Source organism: Dermacentor andersoni, chromosome 11 (assembly GCF_023375885.2).
Source record: "Dermacentor andersoni chromosome 11, qqDerAnde1_hic_scaffold, whole genome shotgun sequence".
Lineage (NCBI taxonomy): Eukaryota > Metazoa > Arthropoda > Arachnida > Ixodida > Ixodidae > Dermacentor > Dermacentor andersoni.
In genome coordinates this window covers 101152564-101178505 of record NC_092824.1, presented here as the reverse complement: position 1 = coordinate 101178505, position 25942 = coordinate 101152564, and the positions used below count along the sequence as shown (strand labels likewise).

The 25942-nt window shown below is 45.6% G+C and overlaps 1 protein-coding gene across 1 annotated transcript in view; it reads left to right on the top strand.

Moving 5' to 3' along the window:
• Nucleotides 1-17209, top strand: part of LOC126539164 (neprilysin-1-like) — a 57545-nt gene extending 40336 nt beyond the window's left edge. Inside the window, exons 15-21 of the mRNA XM_050185913.3 lie at nucleotides 2805-2856; nucleotides 3408-3475; nucleotides 4699-4829; nucleotides 5641-5706; nucleotides 6689-6793; nucleotides 6905-6981; nucleotides 17023-17209. Coding sequence (XP_050041870.1) covers nucleotides 2805-2856; nucleotides 3408-3475; nucleotides 4699-4829; nucleotides 5641-5706; nucleotides 6689-6793; nucleotides 6905-6981; nucleotides 17023-17122 — 599 coding nt within the window. The 3' untranslated portion in view covers nucleotides 17123-17209. The remainder of the gene's footprint in view (nucleotides 1-2804; nucleotides 2857-3407; nucleotides 3476-4698; nucleotides 4830-5640; nucleotides 5707-6688; nucleotides 6794-6904; nucleotides 6982-17022) is intronic.
• Nucleotides 17210-25942: the final 8733 nt, after the last annotated feature.

The following is a 25942-nucleotide window of genomic DNA, read 5'->3' as shown; positions in this document are numbered from 1 at the left end:
TACGCTGAAATCGGCGTCTAGTGTAGGGTTGGGGCTACCGATGTAATTGCTGTGTGGACTGACTTGTCCCCTGGAGATATATCTGGTGCAGAGGTAGTCAAGCACCTGTTGTGGACCTTGCTTAAGGGTCTCCGTATAAAGGAGCTTCTGCAGCCGATCCTGTTGGGTGGTGCGGGTGGTGGTATTATCGAGCAGATGTTTGAGGAGTTTCCATGAGGAAGGGCGATGAAGTTGTCCATCCACCGTGTTACACAGCTCAGTCCATTGTTGCCGGCTGAGGGTTTGACAATGCTCCTCGATGGCTGTGTTCAGTTTGGAAATCTTACTTCTGAGGCGACGGTTTAGGCGCTGCCCCTTCCATCGAGCTAGGATGGAGGCTTTAGCCTCCAGAAGATGGGCGAGGCGGCTATCCATGCGTTCAACTGAGGCATCTGTAGTTACCACCCGAGTGGCCGTTTGAACATCAGTGCGTAGCGCTTGCATCCAGGTGTTAATGTCGGTAATGCCTTCTGCTGAGGTAGAACCTATGCGTATTTTTCGAAAAACATCCCAGTCGGTGATGGTGAATTCTTTAGTGGGGGCAGGGGCGGCAGCGAGTTGGGGTAGAGAGAGAGCAAGAATATAATGGTCGCTGCCCAGGTCTTGCTGGGTATTGGTGCAGTGTGCATTGTTGATATGTTTGATGAAGGTGAGGTCGGGGGTAGAGTCCCGGGTAGTGAAGTACCGAGGCGTGTAGGAAAGGAGGGATCCGTGATGAGCGTAAGGCCTAAGTCGTGGTAATCTTGCCAGAGGTTGCGAGCTGCAGCTTCCGTGCGAACGTAGCCCCAACCTGTATGGGCGAGGTTGAAATCACCGCCAATGAGTAGGGGGTGCGTTCCAGCTACGTGAAGAGCCTTCTTAAAGAGGGTGAGGAAGCGACACCTTGCTTTATCCTTGGGGCTATTGTAAATGTTCAGAAGGAAGATGCATTCTTTCCGTTTACGATTGGGAATTAATTCGAGGAATAGATGTTCGATGTGAGGACTATTGAGATCATGTTCAATAACAGGAATACGATGCCGTACTAGGGTGGAGACCCGGCGAAGAGGGTGGGTGGTATGGAAGGTTTGATAACCGGGGAGCGTGGTCGGGGCGTTATTGGTTTCTTGAAGTAGGATAGCATCCGGGCGGCGGGTATGTTGGCGTAGGTATTGATTGAGTACCGGTTGTTTATGGTGAAAACCTCGGCAGTTCCACTGCAAAATGAGGGCGTCTTGATTAGTGTGAGCCATGATGGGAGATGGTGGATGTCGCCATCGGCGTCCCGGAAGGGTCGCAGACGGGGGCGGCATGGCTAGGAGGCGTGAGAATATGAGTTTCCAGGTTGGTCACGCGTTGGACAATACCAATGAAGGCTTGCTGAATGGAGTCCAGTGCATGTTGGAAAGTGCTAATAGTTGTTTGAAGTGAGATGAGCATGTCTTTAACTTCAGAGCGGACCTGGCCCGTGGCTCCATCTTGCAGGGCTCTCTTCTTAGGGGCGGGAGTCGAGGGGGCCTCCTGGCTAGGGGCAGGGACGTTCTGTGCGATAGGTGTAGGGGCTGGTGTTTGGGACTGTTTGAGGTCTCTAACCTCCTGCGAGAGTTTAGTTAGGAGATCGCGTAGGATGGCGTTCTCGCGCTTAAGCTGAGCTATTTCTGGGTTTTCTGGTGAAAGAGGAGGGTAGGTGACTTGTGTGTTGGCGATCTTACGACCCTCTCGCGAGGTGCCCATGAGAGCGTCTGCGAAGCTCACCTTGCTGTTGTTGGTAGATGAGATGCGTGAAGCCGATGCAGACCGGGATCTTGAGCGTTGTTGCCTGGATCGAGATGGAGTTCTGGAGCGGGAACGGCTCCCCCTTGACGGTGTGCGGGAGCGTGGCCTGGTTCTGGTGCTGAGGGTGGAGGGGCCGGCTTGTTTATAGGTGGCTTGGCTGGTTGTTCGTCGTTCTCCGATACGCTTGCGGATGACGTACGGGGTTTTATATCGAGCGGCACAGCTTTTGTCCGCGGTGAGATGGGGACCACCACAGAGCGAGCACTTAGGGTTACAGTTATGGTCGGCGGGGGGGTTGCGGACACCGCAGCCCCGGCATATCTTGTTATTTGGGTAGGGACAAACGTCCATACGGTGTCCGAGGCGGCCACACTGGTAACAAATGTCAATTTGCTTCCGATATAGCGAACATAGGAGTAACGTGGCCGGACGACCCCTTATTTTTTTTTCCAGGACAATTGAGGGTATGAGCCACTGAAGACTTTCGCTTTAAAAAAGACGGACACATTCATGCAGTGTGCCCAGTTTTCATAGTCCAGAGAGAGTGTGGGCTCACAGGTGGATTTGTAATTATGAAAGTAGACCTGTTTTCTTAGACAAACAAGCTTTTACCATTTTGGTCCTGAGGGGAAAGCTTTGTCTGGAAATAAGGTCTCTAATTCAGAAATCTTAGACAAGCTCATGTTGACGTAGTCCAAGCAAAGGAGGTACTTATGGCTTTGTTAAATAAGCTGGCCATGACGGCTCTAAGGGGAAACAGGGAAAAGGTTTGTCTCTTAACACAATCTTTTTGACTAAAACACATAAGCCTTGTGCAGCCATATTATCTTCCGAGCTGTACTATTGGACAGAGGGACGTGGCGATTTTTGTGGAGTCTGGTTTTCTGGAGCTGCATGGTCTTGTTCAACGTTCTCTGTATTGTGTGCCACTTTTAATTATGTTACCTTTACCGCGGCTAAGTAGAATTGTTAGTCTTTTTCAAACTAAGGTGTCGCCTTTCCTTCTACAGTGTACCCTTCCGCAATCCTTCAAGACGTTTTCTATGAACATGGACTTCCACGGTAAGCTGTTGAGTGAACTACAATGAACTAATCAATTCATTGTTGGCTGTTTACATGAGTCACGCGCATAGCTCATCTTGAAAGTTGATCTCCCGTGTTTCTTCGTGTTAGTAAAGAGCTCAATAAAGACGTCCACCTTTCTTGCAATTTCTTAGCATCTCGTCGGACTCAGACAAACAATGCGCTTGTTTGAGGTAGAATTCGCTGACGTAACTAGCTCGCAGTCATCTGGCAGCACATAATATTCTACATGACTTCATACACATAAATCTACACGTTAATCATGACCTAAACGTGGAAACGTGCGTCCGTTGATCACATATTTACGTCATTGTTTTACTGACATGCTGTTACATACTCGGCAAAATACAGGGATGAGTCAGGCGTACGTTTTCCTGCTTTGATAGCGCATACCACCTGAAGATTCATTAGCCATTCTGGCACTATTCCTGTTCTGTTTTTGTTGCACACACAATTTACGATAGCGACTGAAATATAAGATTCGTTCATTTACAGCAATTATTGTATAACGCATTCATTCTTACCGGCAGTTCCCTTAACTTCGGAGCTATTGGCATGGTGGTTGGACATGAAATGACGCACGGATTCGACGATACAGGTGAGCACATAAAAAAACATGTTGGTTCTGACGTGGTTTCACCGCACTATATATTCATCAACGGGGATCAATCAAATTCAGTGCCTTCTTAAAATGAGACATTCGTTTTAAGTAACACTTGTTGGGATATGTTGGTCTGCGCCATTAGTATAAGTGAATCAAACTTTGTGAACGAGCACTTTACAAGAATCAACAGAATTCAAAAATTCCTATCGCTCTTTATTTGCATGCTGCGACAGCAGAAGGTCCTCACAATGCAAACATCATTCATCTAGGAACAACATCAGAGCGATAGACACCGCATCCTCTTCATTTGAAACACTTGTATGCTAGAGGCCTCGAAGTTCATGCAGGGTTGTGTCGAGCACAAAACCCCACCGAAATTTCCAAGCTCTGCAGATACAGCAAAGCGCTGTAGTTTAATGGAACTGTAGGAAGTTGGGGCGATGGCACCGTCCTTTTTTAAATAATCCCTGTACAGCTTGCGCATCGCTTTTGCGTTCGTTCATAGTCTGGAGCCTACTCTACAGCAGATCCAATACTCGATACTGGCAAAGTCGGAAACGAACCCACATTTGGTTTAAATATCCCGTTTAACTTAGCAATGAAATTAGTTAGTTTTGCTTCCCTAAAGACAGCAACTCAAGGATAACGCAGCGCATACACAAACACCAGTACCACTGAATCAGCAGATTGAGAAGACCAGTTCAAAATCAGGAGAGGACACACCTTTTGTAAATGGAAGTATGCATAGGGATATCTTGAAAATATCTATTATGCTTCTTACATACGGTTACGTGGATGTGACGGTGCGCATTCAGGCAAGCAGCTAAGATTTATAAACTCGAAACTGTAATCGGCGAACATTCTCCTTCTAAATCAATTTCCTACTCAGTGATGGTGACACGACAAGCTTGGTCATCAGTCATGGAATCGAAGGACAGCGCTTCCGTCAGACTAGATCACGAAATTCCTCACACTCCCTCGAGGTGACCACATAAATACTAGAATCTGCCAAAAACATACTCGGCGTTCAATCTCTCAGGATCGGCTGAGCCATCCTTCCAAGAAAAGCCTACGAAGTTCGAAAAGTTCGGATCACTTAATATGGCGCGCAAGTTGCGTGAGAATAGAAATTCGACAACAATTACCAGACAGTAACAACACATGTTTAGCAATACATCCTCTCACGTGCGTTTCTTTTTTCCGCTGTGCTTTGACAGGAAGTCAGTTCGACGCGGATGGCGCTTTAAAAGAGTGGTGGTCGAATCGTACTAGCGCCGAGTTCAAGCGGCGAGCTAAATGTTTCGAGGATCAGTACGGAAATATCACTGACAAAGAAGCAAACATGACGGTGAGACGCTTCCAATTTATACTTTACTGTTAAACCCATTTCAGAGCCGCACCGCATATATCCCGTTTGGTGGCACTGCACTCAACTTATGTGAAGAATACCCGGGATATGCATGGGTATTCGTGGCGTTGTCGTATCTTTGTCGATGTGAATAAAGGATTACCAATTCTATTTCGGCAGCGCAAGATGTTATGTTGAACCTAGAGTAGCAAAGCACGTGCAAGCACATAGACACATTGACAGCAGGTTCTCTAGTTTCACGCCAGCGTACCACAAACACGCTGAATTTCGTTTCTTAAGGTAAAAATTTGTATCCACATATACCGCTTATCTAATATTACAATACACGATCATATATGGCATAGTAGGTATGGGTTTAATCAGACGTGTTTGTGAAATTTGCTTTGTTCATACAGTTGTACTAGATAGCGGTTCGGCAATGTCCCAACAATGATTTCGTGGTTCACTTGCTCAGCCTCAATTTATCTTAATGCAGAAATAAACTGCCAATTTTCTCTTGAGTTAGAAGCTTGAGTCAGCAGCAAGGACCATGCATACAAGCCTTTCATCTCCGTCTCTTTTTTTTTGTCTTCTTTTTTGCTAAATAACACAACAAACTAAGTGCGAAACTGAAAATACCACAGAACACACCAAAGAGCAGGCACGCAACACTCAGAACCTGTTGTACATGCGTGCGTGTTTTCGGCTGTTTTTTTATGGTCCCTACAAACAACCTTTCCGCGCTTTCTCTCTCGTGCAACGTCTCCTCGGTCTAGCCGAACGAACTGACTGCTGTCTTTCTTCAACATAGCTCAATGCCAAAAACACTGTGGGCGAGAACATTGCCGACAACGGGGGCCTCCGTCTGGTTTTTGAGGTGAGCAGTTACTATGTGCCTGACAAATTTTCAATTCCATATATAAATACCTCGTGGATCATTATGGAACATTCAGTGACCATAATTTGATCATCGTACTGCAAAGTGGCATTTACCGCGATCCAAATCGCAGTCGCACTTTGCGAATCTTAACGGGTGTAATCCGTAGCCACTTAAACCACTTGGATAAAGCTATAGTATGTCTGCTAATATAGCTGAGAGCGATTCGCATCTACTGCAGCCTTAGTAGAAGGAATCGATTGTTTTGTAAAAGCTCAGCTACTAACTTCGCCCGAGGTCGTTCGAGTTCGCGGCTCCGATGATGCAAACGCGAGCCGTTTAAGGGATTTGTAAGTAGAAGTTTTAATCGAACTACACCAAAACTGGGATATTATGCCCGCATTCTTATTGATCAAATCGAATGGTTTATCCACAAGAGCAAAAGTACATTGTTTAAGGTTCTCCTGACAAGAAGCATCTAAGAGAAACACTTTCACGAGGCTAGGATGCATTTGGCCCAGCACCACCTGTCCGTTCGTATGTGATGTATGTAGCACCGGTTAAAAGCCATTGCCCCTCCTTGTGAAAGGAATTAGGACTGGTTTATGAACTGTTCACGCAACAGTAACCCTGGTTGGCTCATACCCGGCGCAATAGCCCAGGGACTACGGCGTCTCGCTGGTGAGCTCAAAGTCACGGGTTATATCGCACCTGTGGTGGCACACTCCCGTGGCTGCGGGACAGAACGCTCGTGTTCGATGCGTTGCTCAAAGGGGCTCAATATTATTCTGGAGCCCGTCACTACAGCGTGCGTCATGATCATATCGTCGTTTGGGCACGTAATATTTCAGAGTTGAAGTTTATTTCTGGGCATCAGGTAATTTTCTCAAACGGAAAGCCCGTGGTGGTTTAAAAAAGTATCCTTCGCCGCCGTACGCCGTTCACCATTTTGCAGTGACTGCATTTTGTGATTTTTTTGCAGGCGTATAAGAAACTTCTGGAAGACGAATGTCACAGCAACGCCACTCGCTTGAAAGGCTTGGAACAGTTCTCTGGAAAGAAGTTGTTCTTCATCGCAAACGCATTGGTACATGCCTGCAGCAAGAATATATTTGACAAATGATAGGTTACCGAACTATGATCAAAAACCCCGGATCTCAGAGAATAACAACTGATAGTTATACCCCCTTTCCCGCAGGCATGGTGCAGCGTGAGCCGCCCACAGTACCTGAAGCTGCTAATTCAGTACGATCCACACAGCCCTACTCAATACAGGTAAGTCGAAAGCTCAGTGTATACATTTTAAGAGGTCAACATGCCGTTGTGGACCAAAGAGGCAGATGTGTGATGCCGGTCTTTATTCCACAAAGAAAAGTCTCGTCGGCAACGAAAGAAGAGCAGCTCAATTCAACGCTTCAACTTGCTCCGCACTCATTGACTACGACAGCACCAGAATCTCATGACAGGCGCTCCGCCATCTTTGTAAGACTCGCTTCATCGTGAAATGCACAACATTCACCTTGTCCGCTACACTATTCACCTTGTCCGCCATACTACCAAATAAACAGACCTGTACTTGGCACTGCACTAGAATAAAAAAAAACACCCTTTCCGCCCACATATATACACGATGGGCAAGACACTATGTTTAGGATTACGGTTGATAACTAAACCATGTTTTAAGATTACCCCGAGCGTGACCTACGTGAGCGCTGCGAGCGCCACTCGCATGACGTCTGGCCCATCAGTCGCGTCTCTGATCTCACCGTACGCGTGCCTCCTTGTGTACCCTTTGGTTCAGCCTAATTCTCTATGCTGGTTCACTTCTTGCGGTTCTTTCGATTGGCTGTTTCGGCAGTTTTCCATCGTACAAACTTAAAATACCAGGTTAACAACCGGTTTCTCAAAAACAACCTTTAGAAATCCGGCCGACGGAGCTCTCTCCAGAGCGTTAAGCTTTTCATACGTGGTTCTCAACCATGGAGCGGCAGTTTAGGTGAATAAACAAAGCATAAACATGAAAAACAGGAAAGCACATCTAAGAGACAAGAAGAACATATGTTGGGGTGCAACAAGGATGTAACAAATGCCGGCGACATGTAACTTCCACAGCATCTAGTTTGATTTTAACCAGCCGTCACTTCATTACGACTAACGGTGCATAGTAAACACTTAATTTTCGCATCTGTCGACGGAAACATCTAACAATATTGTGATGACGGAACCAGAACTAACATCGAGCTTCTTGCGGCACCATTCGCTTTATGAAGTGTTGAGCGAAAATAGGCTGCTTGCCGCAGATTATATGAGGCAGTAACTCAAGTGAAGTGAGCTGAAGCTGTCAGCTATCAGTACACGGAAAATCACAGACCAGTACTTTCTTTTTAATGCGACGTGTTTAGCTAGCACCTCGGATTGTCAGTGATGACAAGTTCGTTTCGCAAAGCTGACATAGCTGCTCGACCCAACTTTTCGGGCTTCATACGTATCAAAAGCGTACGGTTGCAGCCAACAAAAAGGTCATTGACTCGTTAGTCGTGTGGGGCCCACGTTAAAGTATAATAAATCACTGAGGCGGTGGAAATCAAGCACATTCACAGGAGGTCTATGGAGTTCTTATGCGGTGGTGTTTTACTTCTACCAAGATGGTTCGAAACATACCACTGCAGAAGAAATTTTAGTTTTCCTCTTTAAGGTAGCACAAACTCACGCCTACAGCCTAGTGTATAGCCTATAGTAACGCACACCGGTGCTGTGAACGTCTGCTTCATATTTCAAATTCGAAGTTGTAATTAACATACGGGTTTTGTGAGCAATAGGTGCCTCGCCATAATGATGGCTGGTTGCTGCCTTTGCTAGAAGGGTACCATGTGCCGTATCCTGAAATGAACGCTGCTTCACGCGAATGTGACACATGGCTTGGCTCTCAATTTTAACCTAACCTTGAACTCGGGAGCTCCAATAGAATATGTAAAAATGGAAGAATTGTCTTTACCGGAGACCAGGGCACTAATTTCAATGAGACTTAATTGTTGCACTTAAAAGAAAACTTGATTCTAGTGACGGCAACAAGTGAATGTTTCAACTGATAAAGCCAAGTTTTTCGGGACATAACTTCAAGGCTGCGAAATTTCAAAACGTTCAAGTAAATGTTTACACCTAACTCAACAACAAATCAACTAATATGAGCATCACTATTCTGTAACCTGCGCATAATAAATCTAAAACGCACTGAAGTCATATAGACTGCATTGTTTGAAATATAGCCCTAATGTGGGCGAACTTTTGCAGGACCCTCGTAAACACTACAAGTCTATGCAAGCTGCAAATTCTTTTACAAAATTTTTCAGCTCAAAGGTCCTAACAGATGCAATTTACCAATTGCGATATGTTTTCGGTGCCGTGTCACGGATACTTAAACTTCAGGCTTGAGTGTTTTTTTTTTTACATTTTCGGCTACCTTCGCAAGAAAACTGTCATAATTTAAATTTTTGATTCCTAGACTTCCTTGACTGCACACCCTTTTTCTCTCAAGATCAACATATTTCGTTCTAACCGGTACGACGGTTGTCTCATGAAAGCATTTCTGCCTTATACATGTATCTTATAGGGAAATTTAAGTTGGCTGCGAGCTAAAGCTTTCTTCTAACCACAACACTTTTTTTTGAGCCAATTACTATTCCAGAATATTTGTGAAGTAGATACTATATATGACACGCAGTAGTACCAGAAGCCTCGAACAGTGCTTTCTATTAGTGGCTGCTGTAGAAGGCTGAAACAAGTTAATTCGTGAAAGTGAACACCTAGATAATTTGTCTACCCATTACTATATTACCTACAAGGGACTACAACAACTTACTAGAGCAAATGAAGCTAGACATAAGCTTCGCAACCAGTATTAATCTATTATGCCCATTTACAACGTTCACGCCAAATGGCAAGGTTGTTCTCATAAAGTGCAGCGTATTCCGTAACCGAATATTGAAAAAAATATTTGAGAGAGCTGTTGAAAAATGCAAACATTTACAGATCAAGTTTGCGGGAATTCTCTTTCAACAAAATTTATCGACATGCACGGGGCCCCTTGATTCCAAGAGGAGTAGACCCCCTTCAAATCAACATAGCTTCCAACATCTAAGCCTCAAACTTGCTCGAGTCGCGTTGGTTCGATAAGAGAGCAAATGATAAAGTAAAGGTAGGGAGGTTAACCAGGACTGAGCCCGGTTGGCTACCCTACACTGGGGAAAGGGAAAAGGGGACGGAAAGATTAAAAGAAGAAGAGAAAGTCTACTGGGTATATCGTTCGGTCACTCAGTCCGGATCACAGACGCTGACTCAATCCAGTAGCCTTCAAATATCGCAGCAGAGCTTTTGTGGCCTTTTGTAGCTGCGATATGCGAGGCCATGGTCCCAAGATCTTCTTCAAGGTGAACGGTGTTCTATCTAGCTGATTGAGAGCTGTGCAGAGGTCATGTCTTTCGTTTTGAAAAGATGGGCAGTAGCACAGTAGATGTTCTATAGTTTCCTCGGCACCGCAGGCATTACAGTCGGCGCTATCAGTCATTCCAATCAAAAACGTATATGCATTGGTGAATGCGACGCCAAAGCGTAAGCGGCACAGCATTGTTTCTTCATTTCGCAGAAGCCCTGGTAACAGCCGCAGTTGCATAGAGGGGTCGAGGGAATGCAATCGTTCTTGGGTGAATTCAGGTGTGTGCCACTTCTCTAATGTCATACGGTGTGCTACCTTGCTTAGGTGCTGGGCTGCGTCGGTCCGCGATAAAGGTACAGAAACAAGGGTTGCTGCTTCGTGTGCTTTCCTAGCAGCTTCGTCAGCGAGGTCGTTGCCGGAGATACCGCAATGGCCAGGCAGCCACTGAAACACGACGTCGTGTCCTTTCGCTATCATACGATGGTGCATTTCTCGTATCTCCGACACTAGCTGTTCACACGACCAGCGACGAAGAGATGACAGAAGACATTGTAAGGCCGCCTTCGAATCGCAGAATATTGCCCACCGATTAGCGGGTTGGTTGTTAATGTAATCAACGGCACCTCGGAGGCCAACAAGTTCTGATCCGGTCGATGTTGTCATATGAGAAATCTTGTATCGGACACTAATTGATCGTGATGGTATAACCACTGCGCCGGTGGAGCTGGTCTGAGTGGAAGAGCCATCCGTATATATGTGGACTCGGTCAAAGTAGAAAGTGTTCAAACAATCCAGAGCTGCTTGCTTCAGGGCCAAGGTAGGCAGGTCGGTCTTCTTCCTTATACCTGGAACCGTGAGACGCACTTGAGGTTGTTTTAAACACCACAAAGCTGAGGTTGAACGTGCTGAGGGTGTGAAGCCCGATGGTAGACAGGCACGATGGATGCTGACCTCGTTGGAGAAGGACGCCTGTGGTCGTCGTTCTGGCAGGCAAGCAAGAGAGCTTGATTGCATGCGTGAAACATGACGAACATTGGCCCTAAGCGTGTCGATGCTAATGTAAGTCGCGATCGGATGGTCTCGAGCCATTATAATGGTTCCTGTTGTTGAGGCGCTCCGCGGAAGTCCTAGGCAAACACGTAGTGCCTGTGCTTGCACGCTCTGTAGTTCTCGAAGATTTGACTTGCATGTTTTAGCAAGCCCGTGCTTGGTTCGATAAAAATGAAGCTGCGCTTAAGGCGTGGCATCAGCAAGCAGCCGAAGATTTGACTTGCATGTTTTAGCAAGCCCGTGCTTGGTTCGATAAAAATGAAGCTGCGCTTAAGGCGTGACATCAGCAAGCAGCCGAAACATCCGTATGGCAGCACGACTCGCATGCGTACTTAATTCCTTGCATGTGCTCAGCGACTGGCGTCGTGGCCGTGCCGTCACCCACAAGAGTACCACTCCAACTTCGCGTCGCTCATTGCAGCAGTGTTCGTGAGCGAATTTTTTACGCTCGTTCGAAGTCACGTACGAATTGGCATGGTGCGAGTGAGCAAGTAGCATGCTTGCATGTATTGAAGTTCTGTTATATTATCCTTCTTTCTTTACTTTTGTACGTAAGCACGGCCCTTATGTCTGTTCGTTTGAAAGAACTAAGGATTGAATGAGTTCGCCTTTCCCATTTCTTAGCCGCCAATTTGCTCACGAGAGCAGCTACACCTACATATACGGGGAAAGGAAACCGAAGAAAGCAGTGTCTACTTTAATGCTATTTTATACTACTCTGCGTATCGGATGGCACGCATGTTGCATGGCAAGTGAAGAAAGGAAAATGAAAAGTGCTAAGGTGGGCCTATAATCCCTTGCACGATTTAGCTCAGAACTCGGTGCCTGTCAACGAGACTGTGCTCCAAGCTTACTTTGCCGCTCAGGAAAGTGCAAGGTGAGGGCTGTAACGGCTCTCGATAAAGCGACATATCAAGAACAAAACGCAAGCACTGCTACCCGACACGCCATTAAGGCGGGGCACCTTTGAATTGGACTGTTTTCTTGCAGCAAAACCTGATATTGCTTCAAAATTGAGACTGTGTCATTCACGTTTTCTTTCTAGGAAGTTACCAACAAGATTAAAATCTAGGGACAAATCGTAACATCGCAGAAGCAGAAATTAGGGCGTGAATGCCCATCGCTGGTTAGAATTCTGCCTATCTCTTGATGGTTTCCGTCTTCATTAAAACCTCCATCTCGATATCGTAGAGTTACCCAGGCCTGCCACCATTCTAATTCTGTCAATCTCTTTCCTGTTTCCTTTTTTTTTGCCAATACTTCGAACTACTCTTCGTCATCTGGACTTCTGACCAGTTAGTCATTCCATTCGCTTTGAACACCCGCACTTCACCTTTCAACCAGTGCCCCTGCCAGGGGCGAGCTGCAAGCGGCTTAAGCTAGCGCTTTCCACGACCGGAGCAAATCAAATTCGCTGTAAAGATTGTCGTGACTTTCCTAGTTCTACTTCGGTGCGTAGTGTATTAATATCCGCATATTAGTAATTTTGTGAGCCCAATATTCGCATCTCATCTTCCTCATCTGTACATATCATGATCACCACGCACCTCGACTTCTTTGTCGTAGTGGAGAGTTTTCAAGAATAAAGTTCCTCAGAACTGGCGGAGGTTGCTCTTCGTTCCCCAAGTCCTCTCACATTTTCTCCCTACAGCTCCGCTCGGGTCGTCGCATCACCCCACCCTTGGCATCCCACCCTATCCTTGGCCATCCAGTCAAGACCTACCCTGCACAACTTACGCTGCTCAAGAACGCCCCCATACGCGTCTACCTATGACTGACCAGCGGATGACCTAGCCACCTTGTTCACACCGTTCACCGTCTCCACCGTACACAGCCGATATGCCGCCTAAGTACTGCTCATCTCGGCGCCGCTCACCTGCACCATGGTAAGGGGACCGCCTCACAGGCCCCTGACCTCCGCTAGGAAAACTCCACACATAAGTTTTTGGAGGGCAAACTGCATCCATCGGACTGCCTTTAATTCCTCCAGAGCGCCCGTCGAATCAATAATTAGTGGCTGTGGAAAGTGTTCGTGTCGAAGCTCTTATTGACACTGGTACCGTTATTCCTATCCGTCGCGCTCATTTATGCTCCTTTCTACGAAAAGCAACCACGCCCACTGCGGCGCTCCTTTGCATGCAGCAAGCAATGACAGAATTCACCCGATTGCGCAACTTACAGCACGTGTCTTTGTCAATGGCATCCGTCATCACATAATATTTGCGGTGCTATGTGAGTGCACTCGCCAACTTATTTTGGGTTGGGATTTCTCGCCACCTGCGTATGCGTATATTAGTTGTCGCCAGCCGCTCCTATCCCTTACCGACACCAGTCAGCAATGCCATTCTACAGATGATGCGTATAGCCGTTTTGTAACATACGCAGATTAAATGCTTTGGTCGTCTGTAGAATAAATCATTGCCGTTCATTTCGCCGATATTGTGAACGATGACATGTTCATACACCCTTATGACCGCATTTCAACAAGACGAATTGGTATCGCTCCCAGCCTTCTTCGTTTCACTGATAGGCACAGTGGTTGCTGCATTGAATACTACTCCTGATTCCCAGTTGTTTCCACGTGGACCACATGCACTGTTGATACTCAACCTGTTGTCCTCGTTATTCTGACAGTTGCACGGACGGAGTCAACTTTGTCTCCTCTCTAATCTTCTTGTTTTCTTATGACAAGTTTCATCACGCCCGACCCTTTCACCTACTCAGACTAGCAATCTACTCCATTTGATGAAAAAACACGGTGCCTTGTTCGTCGCCCAATCGCCCGTCGTCGGTAAGACGCCTGTCGCCACTCATCGCTTTCCGACCGATTGCTTCCGCGTCGTTCACCGCCGTCCACACAGAGTGTCTCTTACCAAGAAAAAATATGTCCGACATGCTTGAACGGAATATGATGCGCCCTTCCTCATCTCCCTGGCTTTTTCCAGTGGTTCTTGTACAGGAGAACGGCTTAGTACGCCTTTGTGTCGAGTACCGCGCCCTCAACAATATCACACGCAAGGACGTTTATCCCCTGCCATGAATTGATGCCGTGGTGGACTCGCTGTAGGGCGCTGAGCACTTCTCTAGTCTTGATCTTTCATATGGCAACTGGAATGTATCAATGTGCGAGGCTGAGAAGGAGAAAACAATTTTCCACCCGCTATGGGATCTGCCAATTCAACGTGATGCCTTTCGGACTTTGCAACGCGCCTGCCACATACAAGCGCGTGATAGTGTCTTACGTAGTCTGTGCTACCTTGACGATATAGTTGTCTTTTGTTCGATATTATCCCAACATCTCGAGTCCCTTGGTGAAGTTTTAATCTTTCTTGCCAAGGCTGGACTCCAGCGGAACACGCAGAAAATGCCACTTCGTGAGCAAGAACATAAAGGTTCTAGGCTACTTAGTAAAAGAGGGATTCGACCGGACCCTGAGAAGATTGCCACAGTCATCAACTTTCCGCAGCCAGAACGACTGAAAACCTGCGCAGTTTTATGGGCCTCGCCTCCTACTCTCGCCGTCTTGTACGCAATTTCGCAACGCTTGCATCTCCGCTCCGCCAGCTTCTTGGGGCTGCCGAACCCTTCGTTTGGACAAAATGGCGAAGCACCTTTTCAGGCTTCAAAGCAAGGCCTCACGTCCGAGCCAGTACCATGCAATTTTTACACGGCTGCACCTACCATCATCGCACCAACGCTAGCGGGACCATACCTTTCATGAGCGAGTCATTGCCTATGCCGGTCGTTGCCTGTCCACAACAGAGAAAAATTATGCCATTACTGTAGCAGAAATTTCTTGCAGTTGTTTGGGCTGTGCAAAAATTCCGCCGATATATGCACGGCCACCGCTCCACAGTCATTACAGACCATCGCGCGCTGTGCTGGCTCTCCTCGCTGAAGAATTTATCAGGTCGTCATGAGCATTGGGTGATACGCTTACAGTAGTGCGACTGACACATAACTTACAGGTCTGGAAAGAAGCACCAAATCGCCGATGCTCTCTCCTGTTGCCCGCTTGCGATCTCGCATCGTACACCCACGTATCCCCCGAAAAGGTAGTCTCGCGAGCCAACTTCATCCTGTTTAGAAATAGCAACACTAGACTGGCCGGGGACTGGCTGCCATCACGTCCTAATTGCGCACCACAAGGCTCACCCATACTTTCGGACTATTTCTGACTCCCTCAACGTTGCCTCCTCGCTGCCAAACTCCCGTCTGCATGGGCAACTTGACCAATTCAGGTTGCACCCTGATGGAAACAAACAGGCCCCCGTCATTCCCCGTTCTCTGCAAAGCGATGTCCTACAAGCTTTTCACAGTGACCCACCGGCAGGTCATTATGGATATCACTAGACTTAAGACAGGATCCGAAGCAGGTTCTCTTGACCTGGTTTCTCCTACGCCGTGGCCAAGTACATCGCCTCTTGCGAGCCTTGCCAACGCTGCAAAAGCCCCGCACCTGCTGCCGCTGCTCCCCTCCAGCCCCTCCTTTGTCCCGGCTCTCTCTTTGAGGTCGTCGAAATATACTGGCAGGGGCCTCTTCCTCCGAACAGCAACGGTAATCGGTGGATCGTGACAGCGGTTGGTCATCATATTTGCTATGCTGAGAAAGTTTCTCTACACTGCACAGCTTCTGAAGTTGCGGACTTTTTCCTGCGAAACATCTTTTTACGTAATGGAGCACCATGCGTTCTCCTCTGCGACCGCGGCAAGGTCTTCCTCTCTTCCGTTGTTTCCGATGTTCTACGAGGTACCAGCAGTGTTCATAAGACAACTTCTAGCTACCACCCACAGACCAATGGCTTGACTGAACGTTTCTATCGTACACTCTCAGACATGGTGTCAGTGTACATCAGCCCGGGCCACACAAACTGGTATGCAATCCTACCATTTGTGATTTTTGCCTACAATATCCCACCTCAACGTACTACCAGTTTTTCCCAGTTTTCCTTTTCTATGGCTGCTCACGAACTTTCGCCCTTGATGCATCTTTCGTTTTGCCTCTAGATTTGTCAGCAGTGCCTTTCTCCGGACAATTTGTTTCCCCCCTCACCCACTGCCACTACCTCGTCTGCATTAACACCAATATCTCCCAAGATGCTCGCAAGCGCTGCTACGACTCCACTCACCGAAGTGCGATTTTCTACCCTGGCGTCGAAGCATTACTCTCGACACGTGTACGTGTCCACGCTTTATATGAGAAATTTCACAGTCGTTTTCTTGGACCCTACCGGATTACTGAACAAACTTCCCCTGTTATTTACAGAATTTCCTCTCTTTATACTTCCTCTGAACTTCGTTGTCACAGGACAGAGATTGCGCACCTGTCTCCTTTTGAAACCGCATTTACGAAGCGTTTCGTGGCACACTTCTGCGGCCAGGCTGGCCGCTTCCGCCTAAGGGGAAAATTAGCGTGAGCACAATATTCGCGTCTCATCTTCCATATATGCACATCTCCGTCATCACCTTGAGCTGCGACTTCTTTGATGTCGCTTCGCGGAATCTTCGAGAATAAAGAAGTTCCTCAGAATATTTTTATCACTATTAACGCGGTTACCACTAGTTATAGGCTGCAAGTGGTGTTCCACTTCATTCTTGAGTTATCGGGAACTTTCATATAATAAATTGGTCGAACGCTGCATTATAGTGCAGTGACAAAGCTCCACAATTAAGTCCTCAAGTCCTTGTTACACTCATTCACTCATGTTACATTTCATTGTGCAATTTCCTTCAAGGTCGTCAAGACAAACAATATTTTGCAAATATTTTAAACGCAGCGCAGTTTCAACTGTTGTAGCGTGACGTGCGTACAGATGTACCTTGTTTTCTTCCAGAGTCAACCTTCCTATGTCGAATATGCCTGACTTCTCCGAAACGTTCAGCTGCCCAGCAAACTCGACAATGAACCGGAAAGAAAGGTGCACTTTGTGGTGAGACGGAAGGGAAATAAAGCGAGAATGCATTCCGGAAGTCAAGCAACTTGTAACAGTTGGCAGAATAAATAAAGCTGATAGAAATTTAGGGCGCAATAAACTACCTCCAAATTATCTCCCCATTTAACCATCACGTGCTTTCATTCAGGTAGAACGGCTGACAGAAACGGCTTATACCGCTTCACACTTACTCACAAGAATAACATGTTGAGCGAAGAAACCGTTACAAAGGAAACAGAGAAACAACACAGGATGGACGCTATACGTGCAACTTAGTGGCACCCATCCTGCGTTGGTGCTTTCCCGTGTTTTCTTGTACTGGTTACATTGCGCTATAGCGCATCTAATGGGAAAGAACCGATTTGCTCGTGCCGAGGAATTTCTTATAAGCGGCTTGATCCAGTGATCAGTGATGACTCACTCCTTAAAACAAGGGCATTCGAGATCGAATGGTAGTTTCTTCAGACGAAGGTTCATGGAGTGGCGGACATGACAGTTTTCGTGCTAACATTTATGCTAACAAATTTCTGCTAATTTATTATCTTGTTTACTTCAGGTTCATGTTGCTATTGCGTAATTGAACTCGAAACTTGGCTGGAAACTGAGTGCTTTACATTAAGTTCCAGAAATACAAAATCAAAATCTGGTGAAACACAGTGGTGGCAGTGTAAGCAAGCAATCGCAAAACGGATTTCGTAGGTTACATCACCTCTGAATCTCCGGTGTGGTATGTTAATCAACATGCCAAATATTGCTGGACAATACCTGTCCACACCGTTCAGTTCGTTCCCACTGACTACACATCGCCGTGATGCTGCACGGTAGAAAAGCCATGACAAAAGAAATGCGATAAAATTTATTCTATACCAACGTTCGTATAATATAAAAGAATAAACTGCTCAAGTGAAGTACAGCTTTCTTTAATGGCACTCCACTAACGCCGAGTATCGCAATGCTTGTGTGGTAGACATTTAATGCGATATGTTGTTGGTGAGAAAAGGGACCTTCGAGGCCCTCTCCTTTCTTTTTTCATTACTCCGTCTATAATCTGGGCCGACACATCAATAAAGCGGCATGGAATGTTAACCTTTGCGAACGTCAGCCACATGAGCTTCCATCTGTGATTACGAACCTTTGTGAAGTGTCACAGCAGCGTATTTCTTACCAGCTGCCCTGAAAAACCCTCCAAGAATCAAAGTGTAGAAGCCATGCAACGCGGGAAGCGGTATTATCGCAAGCTTTTTGCAGGTAACTGGCCATCCCGAAACTTCTTGGTTTGTGCGAAGCCTTATGCCAACAGATATAGCAGACGGAATTTATTGTGGTGCGCAGGGCACAACGACACGTATATATCAAGAACATGATACGACAGGGAACACTTCAGGGAACACTTGGAAACTGTGAAAGGTTATAAAGGAAGCCACGAACTCTGGTAAAACAAATCTATCATATCCGGAAAATGCTAACAGCCACGCTGCTGAAACGTTTAACACCTTTTTTACTAGTGGGCTCGTCCTTGTGAAAACGCTTTTCAGATGACATCAACAGACCACTTCTTCCAAGCAGCATCTTCAACACATTCATGATGTATGAAGTCGAGCTACAGGAAATTTTATCAGTTCTTTCAAATATGTCAGTCAGCAAAGCGATAGGAACATATGGCATCTCTGTAAGCCTAATTAAGGACAACATTGATATCCTCAGTCCCGTCCTCTGTAATTTTTTCAATCACTCCTTATGCAGCTCAACATATCCATCATCATTGAAACTAGCTAAAGTCATTCCTATATAAAAAGATGGTGATCGTTCAGATCCGTCCTGCTATCGACCGATATCTATTCTGAGTCCGGTGACCATTATTTCTGAAAAAATCGTTTCGAGCCGTGTTTACAAATTTATTGAAAAGTATAGTATCCTGTGCCCTAAACAGCATGGGTTCCGGTCAATTTATTCCACTTCTTCTGCCGTCCTTACTTCACCGCAAATGATCAACTCGACACTAAACAATCATGAACTTGTGGCTGTTGTATTTCTTGACCTTAAAGAAGCTTTCGATAATGTTAATTATCAAATTCTTCTTGAAAAATTACAATGCTATGGTTTCCGAGGCAGTACCCTTGAATTTTTTTACTATCTTTATGATCGCCAGCAAAAGGTTGTCAGTGATGACTTCACATTTTCCCAGCAGTATGTGCGTACTGGAGTTCCCCAAGGTTCAGCGTTAGGACCTCTCTTGTTTTCTTTATATATAAATGACATAACTGATTTACCAAAAGTATTACCCAGAACAAAAATGCTGATGTATGCAGATGATGCAGCCATTATAGTAACGGCAGACAATTATAATGGCTTAGAAGCAATACCTGGAACTAAAATTGGTGTCTCAATGGGCTTCAAGAAACCAACTTTCCAATAATTACCTTTGCAGCGTTTACGATTATTTTAGTGGCACTAAAAACGCCAACATCAAGCAGTGTAGTATAGCCAACTTTCTGCAGAATTAAACAAATTTTTACGGATCGTCTGCAAACGCATATCCTTCTGAGTGTATTTCGACTATTTCCTTAAGATGCTGATTCGACCAAACACAAAGAAAGAAATAGCATTTCAGAAAAATCTGTTATATTTTTTAGAAATGACTCTGGAGGTAAGCGTTACAGATATGTGAACTCAATAAGTCTAGCTGCAACACAGAATATTAGTTCCCTTGCTTAACTGACAAACTCAGGCAGTAAACAACGATATATTTTATACTTTCACATCTAATTACCCACGAAAGCTTTTTTTTTAATTATGGGGTTTTACATGCTAAAATCACTTTCTGGTTTTGAGGCACGCCGTAGTGGAGGACTCAGGAAATATTGAGAACCTGGGGTTCCTAAATCTAAGTACACGGGGGGTTTCGCATTTCGCCACAGTGGGCAGATTGTATGAGTCTTTGGCATAATACAGCTCTCATAATTCTCAAGTAAACAATTGAAAATTAACTGGTAACTAAAGAAACTAATTTTAACTTACGCTAATTCACGACTAGTGGCTTCAAGATCAGCTGGCTCATGAAGCAGTATGCTGTGCCAAGAATCTTATGGTCGAAAATGGGTGGAGACCGCCATGTGCAGTACCTCGTGGAAACGCATGCGTCAGTACAATACCAGCTTTCCTGCTTTTGCCTATGCCCCATCAACATACGGCGATTAAATCATTAATGTAAAAATTAAATTGGAAGTTAATATTGCCCAGTACAAGGCACTACCGATAAAAAAATCCCCTCCCCAGCGCTTGTCGAATGGGTGATGCCGTGCCACAGTTGACCTGCCGACGTGGGACCAAGCCCCACCTTAAAAAAAATGGAGAGCGGTAAAATTAGATGCGAATACAAAATGGCAGAAGTTAAGCGGCAGTGAGGGTAGCTACAATGAAGTTCTGAAAATATGCCCAAGATTTCTTTTTCTTTTCACCACGAGCAGCGTCATCAGTGACATTGGCGTTCCTCGAATTTATCAGAATTGCGACTGTTTTCCTTCTTAAGCCGGTTAGTGTTCTGACATTTGCGAAATGGCAAGCGAACACAAAATGGCAGAAGTTAAGCAGCATCGAGGCTTAGGAACTTCGGTTCTCGGCAACTCCGGTTAAAGGGCTCAATATCCCTACGTCAAAGCGTGCTAGTGATAGAAACATAAGTAAAAGCCTTGATGACGCGGTCATTCTCACATGCCACCGGACTTGAATATTTCACTCGAGTCTGAACGCGTAAAGAAAAACGACTCAGCCATCACCTAAGTGGCTGGCTGCTGTCGCAAGCCAGCCGATTATTTCACCCATTTAATTTAGGAAAGCTCTTAAAGATTTTGAATTAAAGTTCTTCAGCAGCGCCGGCACGTACCTGTCCTTGGAAATACCAGGTCACGTTGGAAATACGTTTTCAAGGACCGTATTTTTACTCGTAAGCCACATGTTTACATGTGTGTCTTATTCTATCCTTGTCTGTGAAGTGGAACCAAGCACTGCCCTTAATATTATGATTTAATTGCAATTCACGCAGCTCAAAAAACAAACCTATATTTGATACGCTTGAGCAATATTTCAAATATCCGTAAAGCATTGTCTAATTATTCAGGTGGTAATAACTGTTTATTCAAATTACATTTCATTCTTTTTTTTTTGTAATGTATTCTTCATGGAGAAACGAAAGGTGCAAGCTTTTTTTTTTAATTTTGTTCAATATGCAGGTACTTGGGCTTTCTGTGCTTGACTGCAACGCATATGCGTTTAAATACATTTGGAGGACGGACATTCGAAATATGTGCTGGTGCTAAAATTACTACTTGAATTTGGCAATCTGAACAAGTGCCCTAAAGTCAATCTGTAACAAGGTTATCAGTGAACATATAAATGTATTTCACTATACTGCGATTCATCATGCAGAAAATTTGACAGAAAATTGCTTTCACAGGTGAATTTTCAATGTGGCAAATCAATTCTGAGGAAGCGCGCAAGGCGAAGGAAAATACGTTTCATTTCATTTATTGAAGCCTTAAAGGCCCGGAGACATTACATAAGGCGAAGGCAAACAAAGTGTGAGCAACTCTTCATCACGCAAAGATTTATCACGCATGACGCCTGTGGTTAATCAAGTTATCGATTATGTCGCCCTTGCCCTGCGATTAACTGGCCTTCTAGTTAGTTCACATAGTAGAGCGACCGCCCCAGAGCGTTGGTCCCGGGTTCGGGTGCCGGACCAGGACCAATTTTTGTTTCTTTCTTGAACTGCGGGGCTTTCTTTCTGAGGAACCCGTTTGGGTTTCCTTTGTAGCTTCGTGCTGCGATTCGGGTGGATGCAAATTTTTCTCTTTCATGAATTGTCAATCTGCTCAAGCTAAAAAAAAAGAATTCGGCGAGTAGACAAATGGGGCAAAAAATATCGGCAGGCTTCAGCAGTCCCTTCGAGTTGGCCTTCGTTTACACCCACAGAAAAACGTAATCCTAGCGGATAACACTACCCGCCACCTTAGAGCAACTTCATTGCAACGCAAATAAGTGATTATATCAACAATTACCCTTACAATTATCATATCCTCTCTTGCTATGACAGTGGCCAGAGAAAAGATCTCCTCTCGTACCCGTTATTGTGCTATACTGAAACATCTGTGGCGAAAAGACACAGTGGAAATTTTTGTTGTTGAGGATGAACTTGCATCGACGGTGCGATCAAGTTTGTTCTGACGCCTGAAATTCAGGGTAAAATCGCTTCACTGACACCGACGCTGGCATATCTTGCTTTAACTTAAGTTGGAAACGGCGTGCGTCATGCTCCACTATCAAGTTACAGCACTGTTGCCTCAGAAAAGCGTGTACTTTAATGAGCAGTTGCAAAACCGCATGAAGCTCGACGCCAAATGTGAGTGAGCAGTGAAGCCCCACAGTCCAGATGCTCATAGAACAAAGAACAAATATGTGCGAAAAAGGAATCGTATTTTTGTGTCTGTGTAACTGATTATGGAAGAGGTCAGTGCCTTTAGGTGGCACCAGCTATACCTCTTGTCACGTGACAAGGTGGCACCAGCTATACCTCTTGTCACGTGACACAAAGATGTGCACAGAGACTTAAACGTGATGCACGGAATGCATGTCTACCGGAACTTCTGCCTCCAGTGGGTGCTACAGAAATCAAACTGATGCATTGTGGTGTCCGATCAGGGTGCATATATATGATATATGATGCAAGGTGACTGAATTTCGCCCCTCAGCGCTCAGTGGTGACCCTACAAGCGCTGACCGCCTTATGGCCAGAGTATCGCGTTTGAATCGCTTAGCGCTTTACAGGCATGCATGAATATACACAATTCAACAATGAAAGCATTGAAGGTTTTGGTTAGAAAACGCATTTCACAGACTGGCCGACGATTGAGCCACAATTGCTCAATATGCCACATTACAAAACATCGTAAATTACAGCGAAGCGCTGTATGACTAGGGTCCCGTGCATTTGTCGTGACATTTATGACTTCGTATTCATAGCGCATTCATAGTCACCGTATGCATGTCTGTGCTGCTAGTCCTATCCGCCGACGTCCTATCGCGTGTCCCACGCTGAGCGTCGTCATTCAGCGTGAAGGGGATAAAATCCTTGCGAAAGGTGTCATCGAGGCTTCCTCCAGCCCATAGGCCTTTCCTCTTGTTCTAGTCAAGAAAGGCCGAAGCTGTAGATTTTGGGTCGACTATCGTTCTTTGAGCAAGATAACATGCAAGAACCTATATCCGCTGTCACGCACTGCAGCCCTTGACTGCCTTTACGGAGCCAAATAGCGCTCATCTATATGTCTACGCTCTGGGTACTGGCAGATTTCTGATGACGACATGAACCAAGAGAAGACGGCGATTACTACACCTGACAAGCTCTATGAATTTTATGCCTTTTGGACTTTGTAATTCTCCAGCTACACATTCGAATGGATGATGGTCAATCTGCCTTCGTTACCTCGACTACTACATTGCGGTGTCCCCACGATTCAAGAGACACCTTGCACGTCTGTCAACTATTCTAGCTGTCTTTCGTCGAGCTTTCACAACCTTCAGCCAGATGGCCCTAAATTTTTTATCGTTCAACCCCGGCATTTGCATACCACCGTCCGGCAGCATCTTTATGAAGCCCCGACGGTTGGGAATCTCGGCGTCTCCCGCACTTACGACCGCGTGTGGCGGCAGGTCGATGGCCTGGCCTTTACCGTTCCGTGCGTCGCTACCTCACCGCCTGCGATCGCTGTCAGCGCTGCAAACGACCTTCTGTTCCATCTGCTGGCCAGGTTCAAACGGGAGACATCCCACCAGAGCCATTCTATCGCGCCAGTATTGATCTGCTGAGGCCTTTTCCTACGTCTTTCTCCGGTAGTAAGTGTATTGCCGCTTCGACCGACTACGCGACCAAATTTGTCATCAGGCGCGCCATGTTAAATAGCTGCGCTACGGACCTCGCCGACCGCCTGCCTAACGACGTCCTCCTTCGCAGCTGTGCGGCGCGCCAGCTGCACATGGATTGCGGCCACTGCTTTATGTCCAAAGTTGTCAAAGACATGCTTCAGAGTTTCAGATGCTTCATACCATCCACGAACAAACGTCCTTACCGAGCGACTAAACAGAAGATGGACGGAATGTCAAGCGGCGCATGCTCACGAACGTTACAACAGCGACTAAAGCGCGAAGAAGACGGTGAACAAGCGCTGCCCGAGACGGCAACCGCATTCACTACTCTATTACATAGTATTTATTGTGTAAATACAATCTTACTTTCCTTTGACTTTCACGTAAATCACGTATCAATGTTTCAGAGGCCTCAGCGGAAGCGTTGAGCGAGGGGATGTTCTATAAATGCGGGATTCCGATAACAAAGCCTCCACCGAATATTTTTCTGTTGCCTATAAGAGAACTGATGAAATGTACCACGAAATATTCACTTGTTTTTATAATGAATGCAATTCAGTAGCTTTATCGCCTGGATTAATTATAAAAAAGCTAACTGTGAGATGGCACGGCGGCTTGTGAATGGCTTAAAAAGCACGTTTACGCCAAGGATAGAAAGATTCAACAATTGTTTATCGGTACATTTCGTCTATAGAACGTAAAAAAAACTGGAATAGCGAATTACGAATATGGTGAGCCGGAGAATGCGTGTTCTAAGGACGTTATTCGACATTTCGACTATTATTCCACCACATAAATACTCTTTCCAGTTAAAAGGTTACACATGACTCCCGAATGCGTTCTCTCTGTTCTGCTATAAAGGTCGTAAACAACTCTGCTGATGAACATTTCTTGAAGCGTGTTGAGACTTGAATTCCACGTTTGTTCTCGCAATTGGTGTTGGTCTTTCGTTTTCATACTCTCTATAGAAGACTGAAAATCAGCCATGAATCTCATGATACTAGCAAGTTTGATGATGTTTCTATCCTTATCATCTGGTACCCCAACGACAACCAGAGGCACCGAAGGCAAGTTTCTTAAACTGCAACTGTAGCTGTAACAAAGATCAGTACACTTCGAGAGGCCGAGTCTTCAATATGACATTTTTTTAGCCATATACCAGCCTCGCGTAGAGCTCTTCCATATGTCACTTATGATCGCCAACTTCAGTGCTGCGTTTCAAGTTACATACAAATAAGAATTGTAGCTTGTCGTTTTAAAACAAAGCTTGTTTTTTACTAACATCCTCCGACCACCCGACGGAGGCGGCACAGTGCTGCTGGTGTCTTGACAAATAGCTCAGATACAGGAAAGGGCAGCTACTATGAAGACCTCTGTAGTGCCTTCTTAAAGCACATGTGCCAACCCTCAAAGACTTTCATGACTGTGGCTACAGTCATGCGGAATTATATATAGCAAATGTTATATGAATGCATCCACGAAGTGCCTCATACAAACATTGTATGCCGACTACGTATGTCTAGGTCTGCTTTGCATAAGAAATTACTTCCTTCACATAATCTGTACATATACGGCCGACCTCAGCGGAATTCCAAGCACACTAATCTGCTAAGCGAATGGCGCATTATATTTTAAAAATTCTTATATATACTTTATCTTTATTCGATTTGGCCAATGAGTGTGTGTGTGCCACTGTATTCCTGGCCAGTCCTCCAGAATGAGCATGTTGCACTTTGAATGATTTCATCATAAATCACGAAGATGTAACGACGGCGCACGGATATCTCAAGAGCACGCCAATCTGTAAATTCAACGGCTAAATATATTTCGCGAATGTGCCACTGCGGGTGTTTCCGTTCTTGGCCAATCCTACAGAATGGATTTGTCCCGCAGTGACACTAGA